The sequence below is a fragment of the Astatotilapia calliptera genome, chromosome 3 (genome assembly GCF_964374335.1).
Source record: "Astatotilapia calliptera chromosome 3, fAstCal68.1, whole genome shotgun sequence".
Taxonomy (NCBI): domain Eukaryota; kingdom Metazoa; phylum Chordata; class Actinopteri; order Cichliformes; family Cichlidae; genus Astatotilapia; species Astatotilapia calliptera.
In genome coordinates this window covers 37,436,982-37,459,856 of record NC_137424.1, presented here as the reverse complement: position 1 = coordinate 37,459,856, position 22,875 = coordinate 37,436,982, and the positions used below count along the sequence as shown (strand labels likewise).

Here is a 22,875-nt window from a genome sequence, read left to right as displayed (position 1 = left end):
GCTTTCTTGACCAGCCAGTGCCTAATAGTTGCTTTTCCTTTGCAACAATGTGGAAAACAATGCAAATTACAGCACTGCTACATTTCTGTTGTGCTGCTAGATCTGAGTCACAATTAACAGATGACAAGTTCTTTTCTCGTGTCTACTAAATGTTCTGCATTTTGAGTTAAAATCACATCATCTTGTGAAGTAATAAAAGCACAGAGTATACTGTTCATTACACTTAAATGCATATTAGACAAATATCTAGCTTTTCCATGAACTTGTGTGGGTGGCAGCATGAAGTATTCATGCATAAGTGTGTGGGTGAGCTGTATGTGGTTAACAAGCTAGCAGTGCATGGGAGTCATATTTAATTAGAAGCATAAACTGCCCTGTTGATTGGACTCTCACACAAATGCTTTGGATTGACTGAAAACCGTTCCAACAATTCGCTGAATTGTTTATAATTAGTGCAGCATATAAAAAAAATGCAGAGAAAACATGAATTATTAAAACAAATACATCCCCGGGCTCCAGCCATGGTAGGCATGGGCCTCACGGTAACTTCAATATATCTAATATGAATGAGCGCAATATTACTCTTCCTTTATAGTGTATTTTATGCATTTTAGAGACTGTGTGTTTGCTCAAGGGCACTTAAACAAATACACTTCTGCACCTGTGATTCACGTTCGGTTCGCTGAGGTCAGGTGTTCCTCAAAAGTAATAATTTTAAGGGCCAAGTTTAACTGCCTCAGACAAAATCGCTGGGCTGTGTGTGTTTGTCTCCCAGACCAACTTTTTTCAGGTAATAACCTTCTGTGAAAGTTTTGCTGTGATTTATCTGTAATTTCCTGTTGTTTGCCCCATGAAAGCAGTTGGAAAGCTGTTTTCTGCTGTCTTTTCTCCACTTAAATGTCGGTTTATAGGCAGGGTAGGTTAACCCCTCATGCCCCTCTGTCTCTCTTGTTACAGCATCTATTAAGTCGGGTAGCACTTTGGCAGGAGAAGGCATAGACTGGTAAAGAGGGCCAGCTCCATCCTGGCCAGCCCCTAGACTCCATAGAGGTGATGGGTGAGAGGATACTAGCCAAGATAATGTCCATTACAGACATTACCTCTCACCCTCTCCCAAATGCCACCCAGCGAAGGCTCTGATCTGGCTCACTGGACAGCTTTGAAAAATTTGAGGGAGGCCATAACTTTTTTACTTTAAAATGTAGGATTTCTCTGTTCTGCAGACAAACTTAATTGTACTGTTGAAATTGCACTTCTTTTTAAGTGTGCATTTAAAGTTTATGTGAGTTTGCTTTGTTTTTGGGACTTTAGCTCTGGCCCTACACGGCAGCCAGGCCTTCTTCCATGTATGTAGGGCCTAGTTGTCAGGGCAGCCAGCAAGCGGCGCCTCAGCCCCAGCTGAACTGTCGGTGCGGCTATCGCTGGAAGTGTCCACATAGGATCGAGTTACTCTACGCCCCATCTTTAAGCCCCAGTCAGTGCGCCGTTAGCCGCAGGACAACAGAGGATAGCTCAAGATCCTGGCCGCCGGGAAAGCAGAGCGTCCACACTCATGTAAGTGACTCTCTTTAAACGGGATTCGCTTAAGGAAACGTTACTGAAGTCTTCGGTGTGTACTAACTTCAGCTTTTCTCAAGCTAGACACCCCCTTTGTTAGCTTTAATGTCGCTAATTAGAGGAAAACATTGTGAGACGTCTTCTGTAGCGGTTGGTCACATAATCACACCAGACTGCCTTTAAATAGATCCAAGAGGCTTTTTTTTTCAAGTAAAAGTGTTTATATATACTGCAAGAAGCCAGCTTGGGCGATTTTCTGTGGCCATACAGAGCCCTGATAGTGTGTAACTTCTTTCCCGTCCCCGCGTCGGGAAGCCTGTTGCTTTCTTGCTAGATGAGATGGGGAAAGAGGAGGAGGAGGAGGGGTTGAGAAAATCGGATTGTCCCGAGTGCCTTGTCGACTGTATTCAAAACACCACCGAACCTGGGCAGGATATACCAGCTTTAAACAAATACGACGTACTAAACGCTTTATTAAGCAAGAAATAACACGGGTATAGTGCTAATTTCTTTGATTTTTGGTGGGTAGGAACTCCGCGATAAAATAACTGCGTTTTCTTATTAGCTAACTATACTCGCCACAAACCTCACTAATGATTATTTTCGCAAGGAAATGCTACCCGCGGAGCTAAACGACTTTTTTGGAGGCTGATATCTAGTGTGTAATAGCGGCTAATGAGCTCCTCCGGCCTTCTGTGATTCATTACATACCACTATAGTGTGTGCATCCTTAAGCGATTCACTTAAGGAATGGTAAAGCTACTTTCAGACACTGAACCACATATGTCATTGAAAAAACCCCCACATATAGTATACTACTGTTGCCACAAGTGACTGTAAGGTGCGTGTGAAGGCAGATTTATTACATAAATACACCACTACATGAGTGAAATACACGGCTAACATACTAGCTCATCACTCAGCATAAAAGGTAGGACACATGCAGTAATGAGTGAAGCAAATGCATAAACAAACCAGAGCTGTGGTGATCCTTTTGCCACAGATACTGCAGCTATTCTGAGAGTCTATACAGGGCTTTTAATTGTCTGAGCAATCTCCTTTAATCGTGTAACGTCTCCCTGAGTCATATCATGCTTGCTTACAAAGCCACTCTCTGCAGCCAAGTGCCATGTCCCCTGCATGGGCTCTGTTAGCAAGCACCCCTTAAAAGAATTAGGTAAATATAAACAACATGATCACCTTCATCATGCATTACTGTTAGCTTTTAAAGCTTTAAAGGTACTGAGAGTCTTTATGAGCTTATTGGCACTGTCTTTTTTTTTTTTTACACAGTAGAGGAGTCACTGCTCCTTCTCTTGCCTTTCTGATCTGATTGCATGCACTTTGAAGGTAACAGTTTTTTTTCCAAGGCAGCATTTGGAGTCAGTTTCACAAAGATATATTTTTTTGACAGATTCGATAGAACAAATAGCCAGACTTCACATAGATGTTTGAATCCACCCATTGTGCAAAATGAGACTTTGATTTCAAGCACAATGGTACAATGAAATATTGGTAAATTAAGACTTTTTCCAGGTAAAATAGTCAGAAAATATGTGTCTGAAAGGAACAGTGAGCAGGATGACACCAGTCAATAGCAAGGGTGATTTACTGAAGCAGCTTTTAGGGAATTTAAAATAATAACTATAAATTCCTGAGCTGATTACTTCATAATCAGGTATCCCTTTAGGTATTTTTTTGTGCAGAATATAAGCGCTTTTTTCCTCTTTTGCTGTGTGTTACCATAGACATTATAAAAGCCAGTGGTAACCATCATAATGTTGTTGTTCAATGATAATGAAAAGGCAAATGACAATTAAACACACCAGCACTGTCACTAAAACCTGACATTAATGTTGCCATAAGACCAGCTCACTGTGCTATAATATCAATCTACGATTGATTGGGGTCAGTTTGACAATTACATGTAATCTGTCTGCATAACTATTACATTTACACTCAGCAGCCTTCCGGCTCTACGGGAATATAACCAGAATACAAACAACTGGCAGCCAGTGGAGTTGAGTCCTCTCGCGTTGTGCTCATTGACAAAGACTCAATCTATCTGTAAATTAGACAGCAATTATTTGCAAACCTTTGACAATCTCCCTGAGAGCGATTGCAGTCATTCCAAGTCAGTCTGCAACTATTTGCAGAAAGGTTACCTCGTATCAGGTGACCTGTGCTATCACCTTACCTTACCCTCAAGCTCTGGACAATCACAAGTTTGGTCGAGCCAGTGTAAAGTAAGTTTGCACACTTACCATTATCTCAGATTGGTGTTGCACGAGATGATCCATCTTGTTTGTAGTAGTACCCAACGAATTTTAATTTAGCTAATAAAAATGTATTTTTTGGTGTCGCAGAACTAATACAATATCACCACCTAAATTAGTGCGATACTGTGCTCTATCTGCTCGCCCACCCCCCACTCCTAATATTGACCAACAGTTTAAACACTCATTTATGAGCTAAGTAACACTGTAAATAAAAAGTCAGTGTAAACTTGTAATTTATAAGGAAAAAAATGAACAACAATTAAATACGAAAATTGTCATGTTAGCAGGGTGTTGTGTTAGTTTTAAAGCAGCTTATAAGATTGTTGTATGAGAGGATAATTAATTATCATTGTTGTATGAGAAGTGAGGTGATATTTATCTGATAAAAGCAAAATGGATACTCAAGCTTCATCTAATACCGGCTGTATGAAATTTCAGTAATGTAAATTACTTGGTATTTATTCATCAATAAGAGCATTAGTGGAATACAAGGGAACTAAGAAGCTTGAGTAGAAGCGCTTTTCTGGCAGCCGGTTTGTCGAGAGACTCGACAAACTGGGACAGTTATTCAGCACAATGGTGCTCTGATGCACACAGTGAAGCATTCTTCAGAGATAAATATGGACCTAACAGAAATGAAATAAATCTAGTTTCTTTTTAATGTTAATCTTTTGAACAGAAAATGTGTAAGTTGGGAGGAGAACCCAGGAGGAGCATGAGCCATTTTTCTTGCTCTGAGAGCTTTGTGGAAGTTAAAAATAAAAGGAAACAGCGTGAATTAGTGGTCTAATATTTAGTTCTCTGATTGCTCACAAAAAGACATTAAATACTGAATTTGTCATTTTCAGGCCTTGATGAAGGGAACACTACACATTCATCCGACGCTCTAAAAATGATAGAAACAATGGGTAAGTATTTGGTTTTTTAATTGTTTTATGCCAGGCATCTATAAAATATTCATGATTTCATCCATGATTGAACCAGCTTTAGGGTTGAATGTGGTCATGATAGCAGACTGCTGAATCCAGTACCAGTACTCGGTTTAATTAAGATTCAACACTGCCATAATCAAAAAAAAAAGAAAATCTTCTTTTAAAAATGAGCAGTTTTTGCACGGGGGTTTGGGTGTCCGTCTCTGCTGGCTGTGCTTTGCACATTTGGCTTAAGCTGAGAGTTTTCTCAACCAGCGTAAGAGGCCCTGGATTCAGTTCAATGTCCGTGGGCTGCCAATGTTGCCATATCTGATAATGTTGCCATAAATTTGATTGTTTGTTTGTGCCCATAGAGATTTATTTGCCCAACTGTCAAGCATGACGCCAAATTGGTGCTGCCAGCTTCTTTCTTTAAAACAGCAATCTGTGGTCACTCTCAGGACGCGAATGTTGACTGTGTGTTTGTCAGCTGCAAATGATGAACTGTGATGAATACGTGTGCTCCAGGCACTGCTCTGCTGGAAAAACTGATAACACTAATTCTAAATTAGCCTAAGCATCGTTTCTGCGTTATTATTAAAAAACAAAATCAGAGTTTTCATATAGCTCCAGATCTTTAATAAGTCCATTTTGGCTGAAAATACAGATTTATTGGTTGGGTTTCACAAAAAAAGAAGCTTGTTTTAACGTATTTCAACTCTTTATCACTCTACAGTTAAACATTTAGTCAGCTCATTATTCCTGCCATTGGTAAATGTCATCTTCTTTCCCAGTAGGTCTATGGCAATTAGCACATTTGGCTGATGTATCTGTGACTCCTTAGGCTTTGCTCAAGGACCACCTTTTCTTCTGCAAACTCACACATAGTTAGGTCCTTAGGTTTCTGGACAGTGACGCATTATTTGTGATTTTGCCTCTGTACACAGTCACAGTGGATTTCTAATTAAATTAGTCAAGATGTGACTGAAGTGCAGACTTTTAACTTTAATTCAAGGGGTTTTGCAACAGTTTTGCATTAACTGTTTAGGAATTACCGTCATTTTTATACATAGCACCCCATTTTCAGACGTTCAAATGTAGTTGGACATTTGACTGACAAGTAGTTTCATTGGCAGGTGAGGTCGATTCCCTCATTACTCATTTATGAGGGAAGTAATGAGTCCAAATGTTGAACTTTATGCCAGCATTAGCAGTTCAATAGAACTCTCAATCTGAGGTTTTAAAGAGACAATGATGCAAATGAGGGACGCTATCATTAAGCTGAAAAACCCAAATAAACCTGTCAGAGAGTTCGTCAGTCTGGTGCATTCAACATCGAAAGAAAACTAAAGTGGGTAGTTACAGAATTACTTCAACGACTAATCAAAACAACTTTTGCAACAACATATAACCAAGTCAAGACTACACTCCAGGATGTAGGCATATCATACAATCAAGAGACGCCTTCATGCAACAAGGTACAAACTCCTGGTTACCCCCAACACCAGGAAGGACAGATTAGACTTTGACTAGACCAGAAATAATCGAAAAGAGCCGGCACAGTTTTGAAAAAAGTCTTTTGAGAGATGAAACCAAGGTTAACTTAGACCAGAATTATGGGAAGAGAGAAGCATGAGAGAAGGCAAGGAACAGTTCACGATCCAAAGCATACGTGAAGCCAATGTTATTCTATGGGTATGTAAGGCTACAGGTAGACCTAGGTCACACGTGTTTATTGTTGATGTGGATGCTGGTAAAAGCAGCAGGATACATTCTGAAGTATAAAGAGCTATACACTTCTCAGATTCAGCCAAATGCAAAACTGGTTGGATGGTGTTTCAGAGTGTAAATGGAAAATGACCCAAAGAATACTACAGAATCAATTCAATGAACATGTAAGGGACCTAGTGTTCAACAGAGCATGCTTTTCAGTTACTAAAGACAAAACTAATTGCAGCAAAGGGCTTCAAACAAGCAGCACATGAAGGTGACTGCAGTAAACACCTAGCAGCATCTACACAGGCGAAAAACAGCATTAACTTATGCTAATGGGTTCTTACAGTCCTTATATTAAAAATTATGTTAGCTTGACTGCAATTCGTAAACAGTTAATGCAATACTTTTGTGGAAAAGTGTCTTTGTTCAGACACTTATGGACCTAACTGTCCATGCCACATTGATTTAGTATTCCTAATTATCCACATGGAGGGAAGGACAGTGGAAATTTTACATTTGTCTGGACTGAGCCAGTGGTGAGCAGAAAAAAATCTTACAGGGCTCAAGTGTTATTGGCCTATTTACAACTTTTTGTTCAAACAACAAAGCTTTTCAGTGCAAAAAGTGTTTTGGACCTCGTGCACGGCCTATTAGGTGTTAGTCACAGTTGGTGAGCTTCTGAAATTGCTTCATTTTTGCTCAGATGACGTCTGGCTGGCCCATCCTTACTAACAAGCCACTCTGGAGTTACTCGGTTGTAGGGCTTATAGAGGATCCAGCAAACAAAGCGTGGAGGTCCCAGTCCTTTTATCTTTTCCTCCTGATAACCATTCATTCTACGCTCCTGTGTAACCCACCATTTGACCCTAAAGTCAAGAAAAGGAAACATTGCTATTCCAAAAACAAGCAGTGCATTGAAAATTGAGTTTTTTTCTTCTGTGCAAAAGCTTGTGGCTACATGATTTTGATATAGGCCTGTTGAGAGTCAACCGGCCTTAACTAAGCCTAGCCTATACATTTACAAGTCATTGAGTTATTGTTAAACATAAATATGTTAAAGTCATGTTTCAAATGGTTGTGGAGGCTTTTTTTTAAAAGAATCCTCTTAATAATTAAATCAGGATGCCTAAATGAATAAATAAGGTAATATCCAAACACTCTTCCCACCCTCGCTATCTTCACCCATGAACTGATGAAGTCTTTGTCCTCGCCACCTCTCTCCACCTCTCTCCACCTCTGTCACTCCCACACCTCCGGCTGCCTGCATCGTCGCCTTCACTCTGGCGCTGTCACTGAAACATGCGACGGTTTGCAGACACGCAGCGTGCCTTGCAGGCGGTGGAGCGACTCCAGGCCAAACTCAAGGAGCGGGGAGAAGTGCCCACTGAGGAGAAGCTCAGCCTGCTCAAGTCAGTGCTCCAGAGCCCCCTCTTCCATCAGATCCTGGCCTTGCAGAAGTCTGTCCAGCATCTCAGAGATCAGGTAAACCCCAAACCTTTTTGCTTAAAAGTTTTATATTTTCTCCAATTTGGCTCACATTTCTTATGCCATGTTTTTCTTAGACTGTGTGTCTTAAGGATAGAGATTATATGATGTCACAGATGGTTAAAAACACTTTCTACTTACTTTAAATGTAATATTTATACATTAATATAACTTATCAATAGTTGTCTCAAAATGGCTTCACACTGGCGACAGTTGTGGCAGGACTCATTTTGGATACTGCCGTTAGTTACATGTCGTACACTGTGTGCACTAAATGCCTTCTTGAGTGTTGAAGTTGTGTATGCAGTGGAAGTGATGCTGGAGTTATTGGGCTGACTGGTGTGTTTTGAGAATATTTGGCTTCTGACCACTGAAATTATGCTAAATTCTAATATTTAACACATAAACTCCAGACAGCAACCATTTAAGGGATGGTCAGTGCCTTAAACACGTATTTATTGTAATTCTATGTTGAGTGTTTTCCGTCATCACGTCTCATTTTGAAGGTTAGCTCCTCATACGGCCTCCTGTGCTTTTACTTCCCTCCTTTGTTCTTTTCCCAATCTCATTAGCGTTTGATTGACTTCACCTTTTGCACCTTGACCAGCCTGCTGTTGTGGCTAAAGTGTCTGTTCTTACAGGTCAGCTATTGTCTATTTCTACATGTCTGTGGGACAATCTGAATTCGTTCACTCTGACCGGCCTGTAACAGTATTCAGTGAACCTGCAGTGGGATTTTGTCAGTGGTTTTTTCAGCATCATGACAAAAAAAGAAGGAATTTCTAAGATAAAACTGGAACTCCTGCTTTAGCTCTACCTCAGCTAGGCTGGAATGTTTCTGATATCCTTATTCAGGTTTTTATCTCTCCCTGCTTCCTTGGTGACCTCACTGATTCTACTTCTGGCTTATGTCAAGACATCCTCCCCTCACCCTTTCAATCCCCATTCCCAGTAGTGTTTGCCGCTATGGCCAAATTGCTGTCAGGGTCCACACAAGCCAGATATAATATGGGTACATGAGCAGAGATACTTTTTTCTGGCTGATTCTCCCCATTGAGAATTAAACATCTGAGTGGAAGGAAAGCGCTCTCAAGTCACAGAGGAAAGGGGCCAGGGTAAGCGTTTCAGAGAAAGAGACGAAAGTATGCGAGCTATGCACTGGGAGGAAGGGATGTTCGCTTTTTTACCCCTTGTGGAATTTAGATTTAAAAAGCCCCGTGGCATTTTTGTGCGCCAGCGATTTGACTTATTTCAAGAATAGGTACCTTCTTTTGTGTGTGTGTGTGTGTGTGTGTGTGTGTGCAGATTCCTCTGTTTTATAATAGAAAACTTAAGAAGCAGCCATTCAACTTAAAGTTCGTTCAAACCAAAGGATGGACCTTTTCTGTGTTATAACAATAGTAATATTTTTGAGAAATGAATAGATAAAAAAGCAACAACTATAAGTGTGTTATGTTTCTTTGGGGCTTTCAGACCCAAGCTGTGTTTGTGTGGCCGTGTAAATCAGAACCAATTTGGGGAGATGGTTTGTTTTTGTGTTTTGAGGCTGACACGCAAACACACACACACAGTCACTGCCCATCTTCTGGCTCTGCTAGTTAGGCCTTGCTTAGCCCACGTCGCTATGGCGACAAGGCCCTACTCTCCAATGAGAAAGAGGCCGCTGCCACTGTGTGAAGTGGGGCAGAAACAATTTCTTAAATGTTCAAGAACCAAACTGGAACTTTAATCCTCTTAGCTGGGCCCCAGCTAACAAAGCTCATGCATGAGCACGGCAACTTAGCAGCATGCTACGCTAACTTAGCCGGGCCCACGGGGTTTTGTTTGCTGTGTGCGGCACTAATGCATCCTGTCCAATGGAGTTTTGTTTCTGAGTGCTAATCTGGGACTGTATTTAAAGGAAGCGTGATGTACAGTACATGTTCTCGAAGCTCTGAAAGTCGCACAGTCCAACTTCCTAATGCAAATTTCACAAGTTCACAAGGACAGCTTTAGCCTGGCAGCGCCATATGCCAAATGGAGTGTTTATAGAATTATTGCCGTGCATTACGTCCGTCCTTTTGAATCCAATTCGGAAAGTCATAAACATTACACCCTTTGGCTAATGAAATCGGGAAAACACTGTTTTATGTAGTTGTCGCCTTCATGTAATTCATCTGTCACACAAGTAAAGTCATTTCAGTAATTAAGAGCCGAGCATATTAAAGCATCCAGATGGCCAGCGATGCTTCTCCCTGGCCCCGATAAAAATATTGTATTTGGAGCCTCATCATTGTTGGAACATCAGCTAAGAGCTATTATCTCCTGAAGGATTAGAGTGCCATAGATGCAGCTAATCATGGAGGGATAACAAACTGTCTGCCATCTCGGTGGTTTTTTTAGACACTCAGATCCAGAGTTTTGGTGTCTAAAATTTAATTTGCAAGATCTTTATGTTCAGAGTACAAATGAGGCATAATGGGCCTTTTTTTGTTTTGTCCCTTAAAACTTTTAATTGTCTTTGGTTGGATTAAAGCCAGCAACTGCTGCTGTGTACAGGATCGCTTTGGAGATTTTCTGAGCTGTTATGCCCCATTCAAACTGAAAGCCCAGCAGTTTTGGATTTGATTCAATAGCATTCATGTGTTTGAATGTGGACCTATTATGCTTTTCTTTATGTTTTGTCTATATACTACAGCACTGTATGCCAGCCAATCAGGCGAAAGATGGGTAAACTTTTATATATGTAGTGTTTCATGTTCACTTTAAAGGAATGTAGAAGGAAGATCCAAAATCCAGGAGTAAACATAGAAGTGTCAGGGAGGTATCTGTAGTTTTCACATTTCTGTTTTATCATTTCAGGGGAGTGTCCCTTTATCACGAGGGAGGGATCTCACAGCAGCCAAGCCCAATGGCAGCCATGTTTCCTGCTCAGACACCCCAGCTCCCACGCACGCCAATGGGAAGACGTCATCCGAAGAATTTGAACATATTATCCACTCCATGGCGCAGGTACAAACAGCTAGAAGGGAGGCAGTTATTGTAATGCGTGCTAACATTTTGTTAATTTATTGTCGGTTTAAGCTAGATGGCATATATTGACAAAGCGTGTGGAATCTGCATGTCGTCCCCGTGTCTGTGTGGGTACTCAGGCTCTCTCCCACAGTCCAAAGTGTCTCTCTGTGTGACTGCCCAGGGTGTACCTTGTGTTTCGCCCTACGACAGCTGGGATAGGCTTATGAATAGAATAGAACTGGATATGCAGAAAGGGATGCGCATAAGCTAAAATAATGCTATTGTGGCAAGTCTATTTTGAAACCCCAGTAGACTTTTTTTGTCAATCTTTTAACATTTTACTGATTTTTTACACAAAAATAGGCAAGATTACTTTTTAATAAGTCCTATAACTCAAACCAAACATTCAAAGAGAGTCAAAAAAAGAAGAAAACTCCGCAGTGCTCCTCTCTCGAGGCACTTCAAATAGACTTCTAAAGGCTGCCTGTAGCTTTGATGCTTTAGTGAATCAGCACAAGGCCAATGTATATATATATATATATATATATATATATATATATATATATATATATATATATATATGTATATATGTATATATGTATATGTATATATGTATATATGTATATATATATATGTATATATGTATATATGTATGTATATATATATATATGTATATATATATATATATATATATATATATATATATATATATATGTGTAATACAAGGTTTGTGTGTGTATTACGCAGGGACGTTATGTGACGCATGTGGATCTGCAGAAGCCAGTGTCCGGAGGTCTTGGCTTCAGCGTGGTGGGCCTAAAGAGCGAGAACCGCGGAGAGCTCGGCATCTTCATCCAGGAAATTCAACCAGGAAGTGTCGCTCACTGGTATGCAGGAAAAACATGCTGCTATGTCTTCCAGACATTCTTTCAGCATCTGGTTAATTGTTGATTTCTAATTTGAAATTTCTAGGACTTTGTTTCAGACAGTCAGGTGGGTGCGTTTACAGATTGTCTTGGGAGATTAGAGAATTACTTTTATACTTGCCAGGAAATACCAGAGTAAAGCTGTTGTGAGCTGTTGCAACACATGTTGCGTCACACCAATCCTAAAAGAGTGGAAGCTGCATTTTTCATGTTTCAGATATAAACACCCTTAAATGTATTCACCCAAAGACAAATTCAAAGTTACAGGTACAAAGATTAAAGCTATAATGTGGTATCTGGTGACTATAAGGGTTCTCATTCTGTGTCCTTGCCTCTGCTGCATGCTTCTTCCCCGTTACAGCGATGGGAAACTCAAAGAAGCCGACCAGATATTGGCCATTAATGGCCAGCCTCTGGACAAGACAGTGACCCACCAGCAGGCTATAGGCATCCTGCAGAGTGCTTCAGACAGGGTGCAGCTCACAGTGGCCAGAGGGCCAATACCTCAGCTGGCCAGTCCTGCAGTGTCCCGCACGCCCTCTGCTGCCAGCACATTATCAGCCAACTCCAGCGCGGTAATGAGTACACTGACACACCAGTGGGGCCTCTGCAAGGAGCGTGTTGTGATCTGACACAGTTTCCATGTGGGGACTTAAGAAACTACATGCACTTTGCTCTTTGCTCTGCAATCCCCATCCAGCACCACGACACAGAAAACAAACATACCTGTTAAGTGATGTACATTTTTCCTAATAAGACACTGGGTAACATTGTGTTTCACTTCTGTTACTGTCTCAGTGGCAACATGTGGAGACGATTGAGCTTGTCAACGATGGCACCGGTCTTGGCTTTGGTATTGTTGGAGGAAAAACCACCGGGGTTATAGTCAAAACTATACTTCCTGGAGGCATTGCTGATCAGGTGACTCTTTAGCTGTGTCTGTCACTTCTTTAGGACATGTCTTTTTTCATCGCTCACAGCCAATGACACTTTCAGTGTTCTAGACAGATGACTCCTGTCAGTTATGTGTAATGAGTAATTGCAGGAAAGCACAGAATTACCTGTCACTTAGGAGTGACAATGCCATAATGAGCGCAGAGTTAATATAGAAATCATTTCTTGCCACAGGATGGCCGCCTGCGCAGCGGGGACCACATCCTGAGAATCGGAGACACCGACCTGCTCGGCATGGGCAGCGACCAGGTGGCCCAGGTCCTGAGGCAGTGCGGGAACAGGGTGAAGCTGGTTGTTACCAGAGGTCCTTTGGAAGAGACTCCCTCTGCTTCTGTCATGCCTGTGGTGCTCCCCACTGTCAGCGAACAGCAGGTAAGGGCATCTGTTCCTCTGTAAACCCAAATACCTCTTTTAAATTTTTTTTTACATCACAGAGACGCGTGTCTCATTCAAATTGATTTTATGACTCGCACTATCCTCGCAATAAAGCGTTTTCTGGAGAACCCGTCATCCTGATGGTAATTGCCTGCCATGCAAGACACACCATACACAGTTATATATATAAAAAACTTCACACATAAACTTCAGGTCCTTCATATCCAGTTTTATCTTTTCTTCCTGCTTGACAAGCCAGTACAAATGCAATTAAAGAAAATTGCAGGTTGCATCACCTGTGACTCACACTTTGCTTTACGTTCCCAGAAAAAGAAGGAAAAAAAAAAGCTCAGAGCCTCCTACAAACAGCAATTTCATGGCCATTTTCAGCACTCGCTTCTATTTTGACTTGATTGAATTATTAGTGACTCACAATGTGAATGACAAACATCATATCCCTGTGATCACACACAGTAACTGTGAGTCTTATTTTTGGCTGACAGGTACTGAGCGCTCATTAATCAAAGTTAAACAATGTATTTTGATGTGCCGCAATTTTCCTTTCTTCTGTTCCAAAGTAAAACATCGCTTTCATTTGGTTTCTGCTGTGATGCTGACTCATTTCTCTGCGTCTACACGCAGGGCTACGAGGAAGAGGATGCTGAGGCATTTGATGTGAGCCTTACTAAGAACACCCAAGGACTCGGGATCACTATTGCTGGTTATGTTGGAGATAAGAATTCAGGTGAAAAACTGATTTTTTTAAAATAATATGGAGATTTTATATTTCTATTATATATGCCAGTTTTTACATTGTGTTGATAGGCCACGTAAAACCAGAGTAGAAACCAGGTAGAAACAGGAGCAGTGATACGCCTGCTGCTGTCAGGCCTGCAGGTATCAGGCTGTGACGTTCTCCTTTATAGTGGAGTGGTACAAATAATTTGTGTGGCATCTTATTGAATGCCGAACACCTGATCGTTCTGTAAATAGTTTGAAATTTCTGATTATATTCAGGGATCTGTAATTTGTAAAGTTAGTAAAAAGTGCCCTCCGTTTATTGAAACACAAATTGAAACACATTTAATGTCTTCACCCATTTATGTGTCTCAACTGTTCTGATTCCTCAGAGCCCTCTGGTATCTTTGTTAAGAGCATAACAAAAGACAGCACTGTAGACCAAGATGGCCGTATTCACATTGGAGACCAGATTATAGCAGTAAGTACACTAATTATGCTCTTTTGGTTACGGCTGGCTTCTGTTTTCAGCAGAACGAGATCAAACATGCAGCAAATGTTTCATATTATCATTGATTGTGATCAAATTTACACATTTAGGCAATGGAGGGAAATTATGAGATGCATGAATTTGAATAATTCCCAATTATGCTTTTTATTTGTTCTTCTTGCGACTCTGAATATAAAAGAGTTTTGAAACAGGACACCGAGCAGTTAAGTCTGTAATTTCATTACTGTAGGTCATTAACAGTGAAGCCATGAGTGGATGTTTTTACATGTTTTCTTGAAGAAGTTCTGACTTACTTGTGTGCTGGTGTGTGAGGATGGACTTGCTTTGGGAGTTCACCTAAACGCTCATGATTGTGAGGGATTTAAAACTATCTACTTCCTACCTGCCCTGAATGACCTAAATGAATGAAGTCGTGGATTAGACGACACTCGGGTGCAGAAATCAGTCTTTAGTTAATGCCATTGCAGTTCATCTCTTTCCAGCAAGAACATAGATGGCGCTTCAGCACACTCATATTGTGCAAGCAAGCCGTTCTGCCTCTCCTTTAATCCACCGGCTCACAAGAGATCGCCCTCTGCAGGTCGACGGCGTGAACATCCAGGAATACACCAATCAACAGGCAGTTGAAGTGCTGAGACACACGGGCCAGACGGTCCACCTTAAGCTGATCCGGCGGGGCTTCAGGCCCGATGAGATCCCCCCTGTCACAGCCCCCGTTGTCACCGTCCTCCCCCCTTCCACCACCATCCCCACAACCACCACCGTCATGAAGGAGCTGGAGCTGGAGAGAAAGAAAGCTGAGGAGGCTGCTGAAGGTAGGATGGATTAAGTGAGAGAAATTTAATGAGGATAGATTAAAAAAAAAAATCCCTTACTTCTCATCATCCTGTCAAAAAAGGTGTCATTTGATGTGTAAATTTGGCTCAGACAGGAGTTTCATGATGCAGTGAGGAGTCATTTCCATGTGACTCCAAAAGGAAATTTCAGACACTTTTATGGTGTTGTAAACAGATGCAAACAGAACTTACTCCTGCCACACACAAATGTTGTTGGCTGGAGTTATGGCCTAAAACAACATCATATGCATAGAGTGAGGAAGCTGAAGCCTGAACACAGGATCATTCAGTTGCAGAGAAATCGACTTTTTCATATTGCGAGTAACCATTTTACACCAATTCCTAATATTGAAAAATAATTGCTTATTGCAGGTTAAAAGGTTCCTCCTCATAATAACAGCAGAATACTCCCACGTTACAGCCCCGTCGCTCCTAATTAGAGGTTGAAATATGCTAATTAACGCTGCTGACAAATGCCAAGAGGACAAAAACTATTTTCTCAGATATGGCAATATAGTTAAGTGCTTTTTAAGCACTACCCTTCGTAGCAGTCAGACTGGCTAGAAATTTAACAGCCGTCTTTGTACGGAATCCAAAACTTAGCATCATGTTGGTTGAGAGTTGAAGTAAATCAACTTTCAGAATAGTAAAATAGTGCACAATGCATAACATCCCAACCAAGGAGAAACCTGCATTTATCTTCGTTCTTGTGTGTTTTTCTAATACCTTTGCATTTATGTAATATTGGCATTAAATAAGAAGAAACTTATTTAATGCCAGGACCTCTGGGCTGTTGCAGAAGAAAGTCAAGCAACTTGCACAAGTTGTTTAGTGTCGGCAGTAATAGATGGAGACTGAAAGTGATTATTTTTAGCACTAGGAAGTTGAAACATGAAGAAAACCAGAAAACCAACAGCTATGAGAGAGACTAAAGGGAAGAAGGGTAGAGTAGTTTTTGGCTGCTTTGAAAACTCTGAGTATAGGAGAAACAGGAGTGTGTGTGTGTATGTGCACAGTGTGCTTTTTGCTCAATCATTAAATGAATGAAACAACAGAAAGAAATCGAACCATTAACTTAAACTGTTGTCACATCCTTCCATAACAATCTGCTGAGTCGTATTTGTATGCTGGAACTTAAAAGACTTTAATATAAAATTCACTTCATGGCAAGTATTCATTTCATGGGTGACCAGTTCTGTGCCTTGCGGAACCCCAAAGACAAAAATGAGTCCCAGGCTCATTAAACGTGTATTAAAAGTCCTGGTATTTTTATGGATTAGCAAACATTAGCAAAGGCGCTTTATGTGTTTTTGATATAAAGGGAAAAGAGAGAAGGTCCTCTTTCAAAGCAAGAGTGATTAGGCACTAACAGATTCTGTGTCAGTGTTGAGGGTTTTTTGTGCTGTGCGTGTGCTGCTGGTGGAAGGTCGATGGCTCCTTTGTGCGTCTCACTGTCCGTTGTGTGTTTACCGTCTCCACAGATGAAAAGCAGCTCCACACAAAGAGTGAAGGATCTGATGTCAGCCCTGCCACGGATCAGCTAACAGAAGACAAACATGGTAGGAGGCTGAGATGCTTTTTCCGTGTGCTTTAGCAGTGATATTGGGCCCAAATCTGACAGATAAGGGCTTCTATTGACAGGACCGCACCGACTAGCAGCACACAATGTGAGGACATGCTGAGACGGCTGCTGTTGCTAGGTTCAGACATTTAAATGGTAGCAGATAAGGGTTTATTTGATCTTCCACGACACATTTTCAAGTACTTTGCTTATACTTGGAAGTTTATGGTGCAGTGCCACCTGTGAATGGCTTATGACAACACCGTCTTAATTTTTGTGTGTTATTGCATAACATATTGTGTTTTTGAAGAACCGAGCTTAACACCTTTTGAAGAGGAGGAGTTAATGAAGAAGTGGCAGGAAATTCTGGGCCCAAGTAATGAAGTTGTGGTAAGTTTACTGTTTAGATTCATAGCAGATATTGTAAAAAATAACAGTGACCTGGGTCATCAAACAAAAGGGTCTGAATCATTGACAGACTTCACATAAAGAGATGTGATTTACTGTTACCCTGACAGGTGGCTCAGGTGGAGAAGTTTACCGAGAACAGCGGTCTGGGCATCAGTCTAGAAGCCAACAGCGGACATCATTACATCCGATCTGTCCTTCCTGAGGGACCGGTCGGTCGCTGTGGCAAGCTGTTCAGTGGAGATGAGCTTCTTGAGGTATAATACTCGAAAATTACATTTGTTATTAGTATTTACAGAAGGTTGGTTGGTTGGTTCATGGAGCTCAGTTTTAGTGCAGTACATATTGTCATACAGCAACTCTGGAAGTACTTACATTGATTATAATGGTCTTTGTGGTGTTTCCTTTGTAGTTATAACACAGTGCCTGACAACTGCTGTATATGCCAATAAGGCATGTATGGGCTTCACTTATTAGGAATGATTCCTACCTAAAAATTCACCAACAGAGGATAAGCTTCTGATACAACTTCACCTAATTCAAGGATGCTTGGGGAAGAGGGTGAAGTCTGAGGAGGTTACGCTCCATATATTTCCCCAAATATAGTTCCCCCAAAGAAAGTAATAAAAATCACTCCACATAGAGCTGAAAGCTGGATTAATCAGTGGTGTATCAGCTGTTTAAGTATGTTTCCAAATGAGTTATTTGGAGTTATGGTAAATAAATTCCTGGTTTTACATTTGTTTTTGCTACTTTTAGGTCTTTGTTTTGTATTCATGGCTTGCCTTTTAGCTGTTCCGGTTTATTCTCACCACTCTCATTTCCATCTCTGGCAGGAGGCCGTTTCAGTACAAAGGTCTAAAAACCTCCTGTTTTCTGCAAGAGTGGCGCCAACCTGCAGATTAATGCTAATGTTGCTATGTTGCTCCCTTTCTGCTGGGCAACTGTTGCCACAATAACTTAAGTCAGTGGTTTGCAAACTGTGCAGCGTAGTAGGCTACTGGGAAAATATGGGGTGAATCAATGTTAAATGAATCTGATTTAGCTGGAGAAAATAAACAGGGATTTGCTACTGCAGCTGTGTTAAGCTTTTTTAAAATGAACTGGATTCTTTCGTATGGTTAATGATCCCTTCTCTCTTTTTGAGGAGGGTTGAGGTGCCAAAATAAGTTTGAGAACTGCAAACGTAGGTTGAAAAGGTGTCAGTACTGAGTTTACAACTTTTTCCACTTCCCACACATAAATAAAATAAATAAGTAAATAAATAAATATAAGAAGTGCTTCTTGGGATTACTAAAATTATTCTTTGGCATTTTGCCTTTTTTTTTAGGAGGAATAGTAAGAAAATGTCCACAAAGATCTGCAGCAGAGATCCGTTTAGCTAAGGCTCAGCTGCTGAGAGGCACTTTATCCCACGTGACATGTACTGTAACCACTTGGTCCTGATTTTAAATTCATATTATGATTAGTTTTAAGTTTTAACCTTTTCTTTCTTAGGTCAATGGCATTTCCTTGATTGGTGAGAGCCACAAAGAAGTAGTGAGAATCTTGAAGGAGCTTCCGCTCCACGTGTACGTGACATGCTGCAGGCCGGCCCCCGACCTTCAGCCTGAGGTGGATGCTGAGCAGAGAGAATCAGAGGCTTTGTCCACAACATCGAAATTGAAGGTACCTGCACTCATGATGCTGCAGTCCGTTTAATACTTAATACTACAAAAAACATCCAAGTAAAAGGGTACAAACTTGCAGTCTGCACTTACAGGACACTTTATTAGGTACACCTAGCTAGTACTGGGTTGGACCTCCTTTTGCCTGCAGAGCTGCTTTATTTCTTCATGGCACAGATTCAACAAGGTTCTGATGCTCTGTTTGAACAGCACATCGTGTTGACCCTGTCCACATACCTAAATGCATTGAGTTTCTGCCATGTGATTGGCTGGTTAGATATCTGTGTTAACACTCAGATAATCAGTTGTCCGGTGTATATTACTAAGAAAGTACTGTTGCAGACGATGCATATGCAGGCCTCCTTTTGAAAGCATTACCACATCATAGAATATGTTTTCCTGCCTGTGCATATAAAGCAATTTGAGAATGATGCTCTTTAAGTCTTCCTTCTCTGTTCTAACCCATCAACCATTATTAGCTTGCTGTCAATTGCTCTATCGGGTTTCCACACTGCCATCCATGATGGATTAAGACTTAGTGATAAGCAGGGAAGGCTGAGTGTTTATTAAGACCAATTCTAGCAATACCTCAGCAGTAGCCAGCAACATTTGCTAGAGATATGAGACATCAAAAGCAGCTTTCCTTTGGGTAAGGGGGTTTTCATCTCTCTCGCCTTATCTGTGATAATGTACTAAGGCCCGAGCATCCCAAAGATATTTCCCTTTCATCTGCTGCCAGAAACCTGAGCCAGAAACAGAACTAGAGGGGAGCAGCCTATGGGTTGAGAGTCAAAGCGACGAAGGCATGGGGTTACATAGTGATTTTGGGTTTTTCCTTTCTGTGCAGAATCAAATAGACCTCAGCGGTGTAGTGGTTGCTGAACACCCAGAGGTGAATACAATAGCGGCGACACAGGGCAACGTGAGCGAGGAGGCGATAGGATCCCCTTTGGCTATGTGGGAGTTGGAGATCCAGAATATCGAGCTCGAAAAAGGAGAAGGGGGATTGGGATTCAGCATTTTGGATTACCAGGTGGGATTATGTTCTAGGGTTTAATGGAAATGTAACAAATATCAATATTCAGGTAACAGATCCTTTTTTAACATGTTTAGATGATGAGTTTTTTTCTTTAGTTTTTTAAACGTGTCTACATTGTGCGTATTTCTGTATTATAGGATATTTAAACGTGGCCATATTCACAATATGGGCTACTTTTATTAGATGGAAAAAGCTCGGTGGTGTGTGTGTGTGTCTGAGTGTGTATTCATATCTTTGTGGAGGCCAAAAATTGGAAGTTTATTTGTGGGGACCAGGATTATGGTCGCCTCAAGTTTGAAGGCATTTTTGAGACTCAAAATGTGGTTTCAGTGACAATATGTTAGGTTTAGGCTAAGGGTTAGGCATTCATTTTTCATGGTTAGGGTTGGGGTAAGGGGCTAGAGAAAGCATTATGTCAATTAGATGTCCCCACAAGAAATGAATACCCCACGTGTGTGTGTGGGAGTGGTTAAGAAAATGACCTGAATTCGATGTGATCTCCATATGAGGCTGTGATAATTTACTCATTGACTTGTGCTGGCTTAACATCACCACAGGACCCACTGGACCCGGCCAAAACGGTGATTGTGATTCGCTCTCTGGTTCCCAATGGTGTCGCAGAGAAGGATGGCAGGCTGTTGCCAGGAGACCGACTCATGTACGTTAACAGCAGCAACCTGGAGAACGCCAGCCTGGAGGATGCCGTCCAGGCCCTTAAGGGGGCCAAGCTCGGCAAGGTCCAGATCGGAGTCGCCAAACCACTGCCTGTAAGAATTGTTATTAGAAAGCATTTGCTTTTCCCCCCTCTACTTTAAATCGCTTTGAAAATCAAAGTTCAAATGTGTTTTGCGTGATTGTAGTATTAAGTGTACGTGTACCTGTCAGAGTTACTGAGATTTACTCTGTGCTTTTGTGAATTTTCTGCAGTATTTGTCAGGGATCTGTCCCTCTACGTATGCAGGGTTTTAAATCCAGCAGTCCATATATCACACAAGTTAGTCTCCAGTCATGACAGCTCAGCTTACAAGGGCTTGAATTTTTCATGCAGGAAACAGTGTGGAGGTAGGCTGCATGGTTTAGCATTCCACCCACTATTCTTTCAGGGGAGGTGACCAGCCTAAAATGCCCTGGACCCTTTGTTTTATATTATTATGTTATCGAATTCTCCAGTAGCACATCCCCTCTTGTACATTTAAACATACAAGGGCACCTGTCAAGATATTAGGTCCGTCCAACGGCATATTCATTGCTCCAGGCAGCTGTGCTCCTTGTACAGGATGTTTCTCTCCCTGCAAAAACAGCTTGCATTCTTTCAGCTGTAGAGCCGCAGTTCTCTTGTATTGAATCTGTCGTTGGATTACTCAGCGAGACCTCTGGGCTGCCAGGGTTAGCTGGATTACAGAGCTGCTGGAAGCCTCTGTGGAGTTATCCTGCTCTGCTGCAGGACGTGGAATGGACTTCTGAGAAGTATTTTGTTGTGTTGCCTCTCAAAATTGAGTCTTACTAGTGTAATCCTGCAATATGCCATCTTGGTTTTCATACATTTCTAGGGTGCACGCTACTCACAGTAAATTGCAAAAGTTCTTTTGCTTTCCATAGAATGCATGTAAAAAACATGAAATTCAGAACGTCGAGATGATTGAACTCTATAGTTAAATAACAGCATCCTCAAAAATGTAACATCGCTTTCCATCATCATTCCATGTTAATTTATTTGCTCTAGGTTTTGGTTAATGTAGTGTAATTTGGTTAATGTAGTGTAATTCCATAAAGCCGGGGACACTGAAAGAATTTCTCCACTTTCTTAGGGAATATGTGGATATTCCCACTCTCCACACCCATATGGTGAGCAGGAAATAACTTCATCACCCACCATCCAATCATTTGACTTCAACAGTATTTTGGTTGAAGAAGGAGAGGAAGAAGGACTGACTGAGGGCATCCTTTACCGAGCAGAGCCTGCATTGGTTAGTTAGCTTCTGGGAAAACTGAAAAAAATCTATCAATCAATCACAGCTCATGAAAAGGGAAACACAACTTATACTTTTGCTTCCTTCTCGTAATTTTGAAGCGTACCATGCTTGTAATCATGCAACAGTTAGCTTATATGAATGGTATTCTAATAAATACACGCAGTCGATTGAGGGTTTTATTGTTAAGGCTTCATTAGCTGTAGCTACATCAATTCTGATTGACTTGCATTACATTCCTACAATAGCATGATTAGTGATTCTTCCTAAGTGTCCCAGCTATTTGTATTTTGATCCATTACGGCAGATTGATACCAGTGATGCAGACCTGCCTGATGAAAAGATGTTAGGTCATTCTTACTCCGGGATCGAGGACGACACTTTCCAAGCTTCCATGATCGCTCTCCATGGTAGCACCTGTAGCACAGACCTGGATTACCTACACTCATCCACACCTAAGGTAAGGACCTTTATTTATAAAATGTAACTGAAATGAGAAGCACAGCTTGATATTGTTTTCCTCATTTCATTAAATGTTACCGCACCATCTCGTGCCCTTTGTCACAATGAGCTTTACAGCATGTAGTCATTATTCTTTGGGGTTTTTTGCTATGGAGGGCCAAAATGTCATGAGACATGTTTTCTGTTCTTTGTTAGGGCAGTAACTACATTACTGAACTCGGTGTTATATCCACAGCCCCAAGAACTGAAACTCTCCAAATGGATATTAAATTATAAGGAAAATAACCCCGCAAAAAAAGAGTAAGGAGCAGACAAACTATTTTCCTAAGGGTATCTGTGTGTTTCCAGTTTTCCCAAAGGCCACAGCCGACCTTATTTGTAGGGCCTCGCTGCGTAATTTATCGTATAATAGGGCGGCCCAGAGGGACGAACGTGGGGCAGGACGACTCGTGGCAATTTATAGTACTGGGGGATTTCACAAAATAC

At 41.2% G+C, this 22,875-nt stretch overlaps 1 protein-coding gene across 10 annotated transcripts in view; it reads left to right on the top strand.

The window, feature by feature from the left end:
* The first annotated feature begins 1,407 nt into the window (after positions 1–1,407).
* mpdz (multiple PDZ domain crumbs cell polarity complex component) overlaps positions 1,408–22,875 on the top strand; it is a 48,941-nt gene continuing 27,473 nt past the window's right edge. For 7 of the 10 annotated variants that reach the window (XM_080290276.1, XM_080290275.1, XM_080290272.1 and 4 more), the window contains exons 1-19: positions 1,409–1,554; positions 4,685–4,744; positions 7,779–7,945; positions 10,790–10,939; positions 11,690–11,829; positions 12,230–12,443; positions 12,667–12,789; positions 12,997–13,194; positions 13,840–13,942; positions 14,328–14,416; positions 15,027–15,261; positions 16,764–16,841; positions 17,154–17,233; positions 17,362–17,508; positions 18,749–18,919; positions 19,766–19,951; positions 20,515–20,724; positions 21,766–21,924; positions 22,235–22,387. In XM_080290276.1, the coding sequence (XP_080146402.1) occupies positions 4,729–4,744; positions 7,779–7,945; positions 10,790–10,939; positions 11,690–11,829; positions 12,230–12,443; positions 12,667–12,789; positions 12,997–13,194; positions 13,840–13,942; positions 14,328–14,416; positions 15,027–15,261; positions 16,764–16,841; positions 17,154–17,233; positions 17,362–17,508; positions 18,749–18,919; positions 19,766–19,951; positions 20,515–20,724; positions 21,766–21,924; positions 22,235–22,387 (2,619 nt within the window). In that variant the 5' untranslated portion in view covers positions 1,409–1,554; positions 4,685–4,728. Of the gene's footprint in view, positions 1,555–4,684; positions 4,745–7,778; positions 7,946–10,789; positions 10,940–11,689; positions 11,830–12,229; positions 12,444–12,666; positions 12,790–12,996; positions 13,195–13,839; positions 13,943–14,327; positions 14,417–15,026; positions 15,262–16,763; positions 16,842–17,153; positions 17,234–17,361; positions 17,509–18,748; positions 18,920–19,765; positions 19,952–20,514; positions 20,725–21,765; positions 21,925–22,234; positions 22,388–22,875 lie in introns of all 10 variants that reach the window. The other 3 variants (XM_080290269.1, XM_026161919.2, XM_080290273.1) reach the window with 2 other exon arrangements.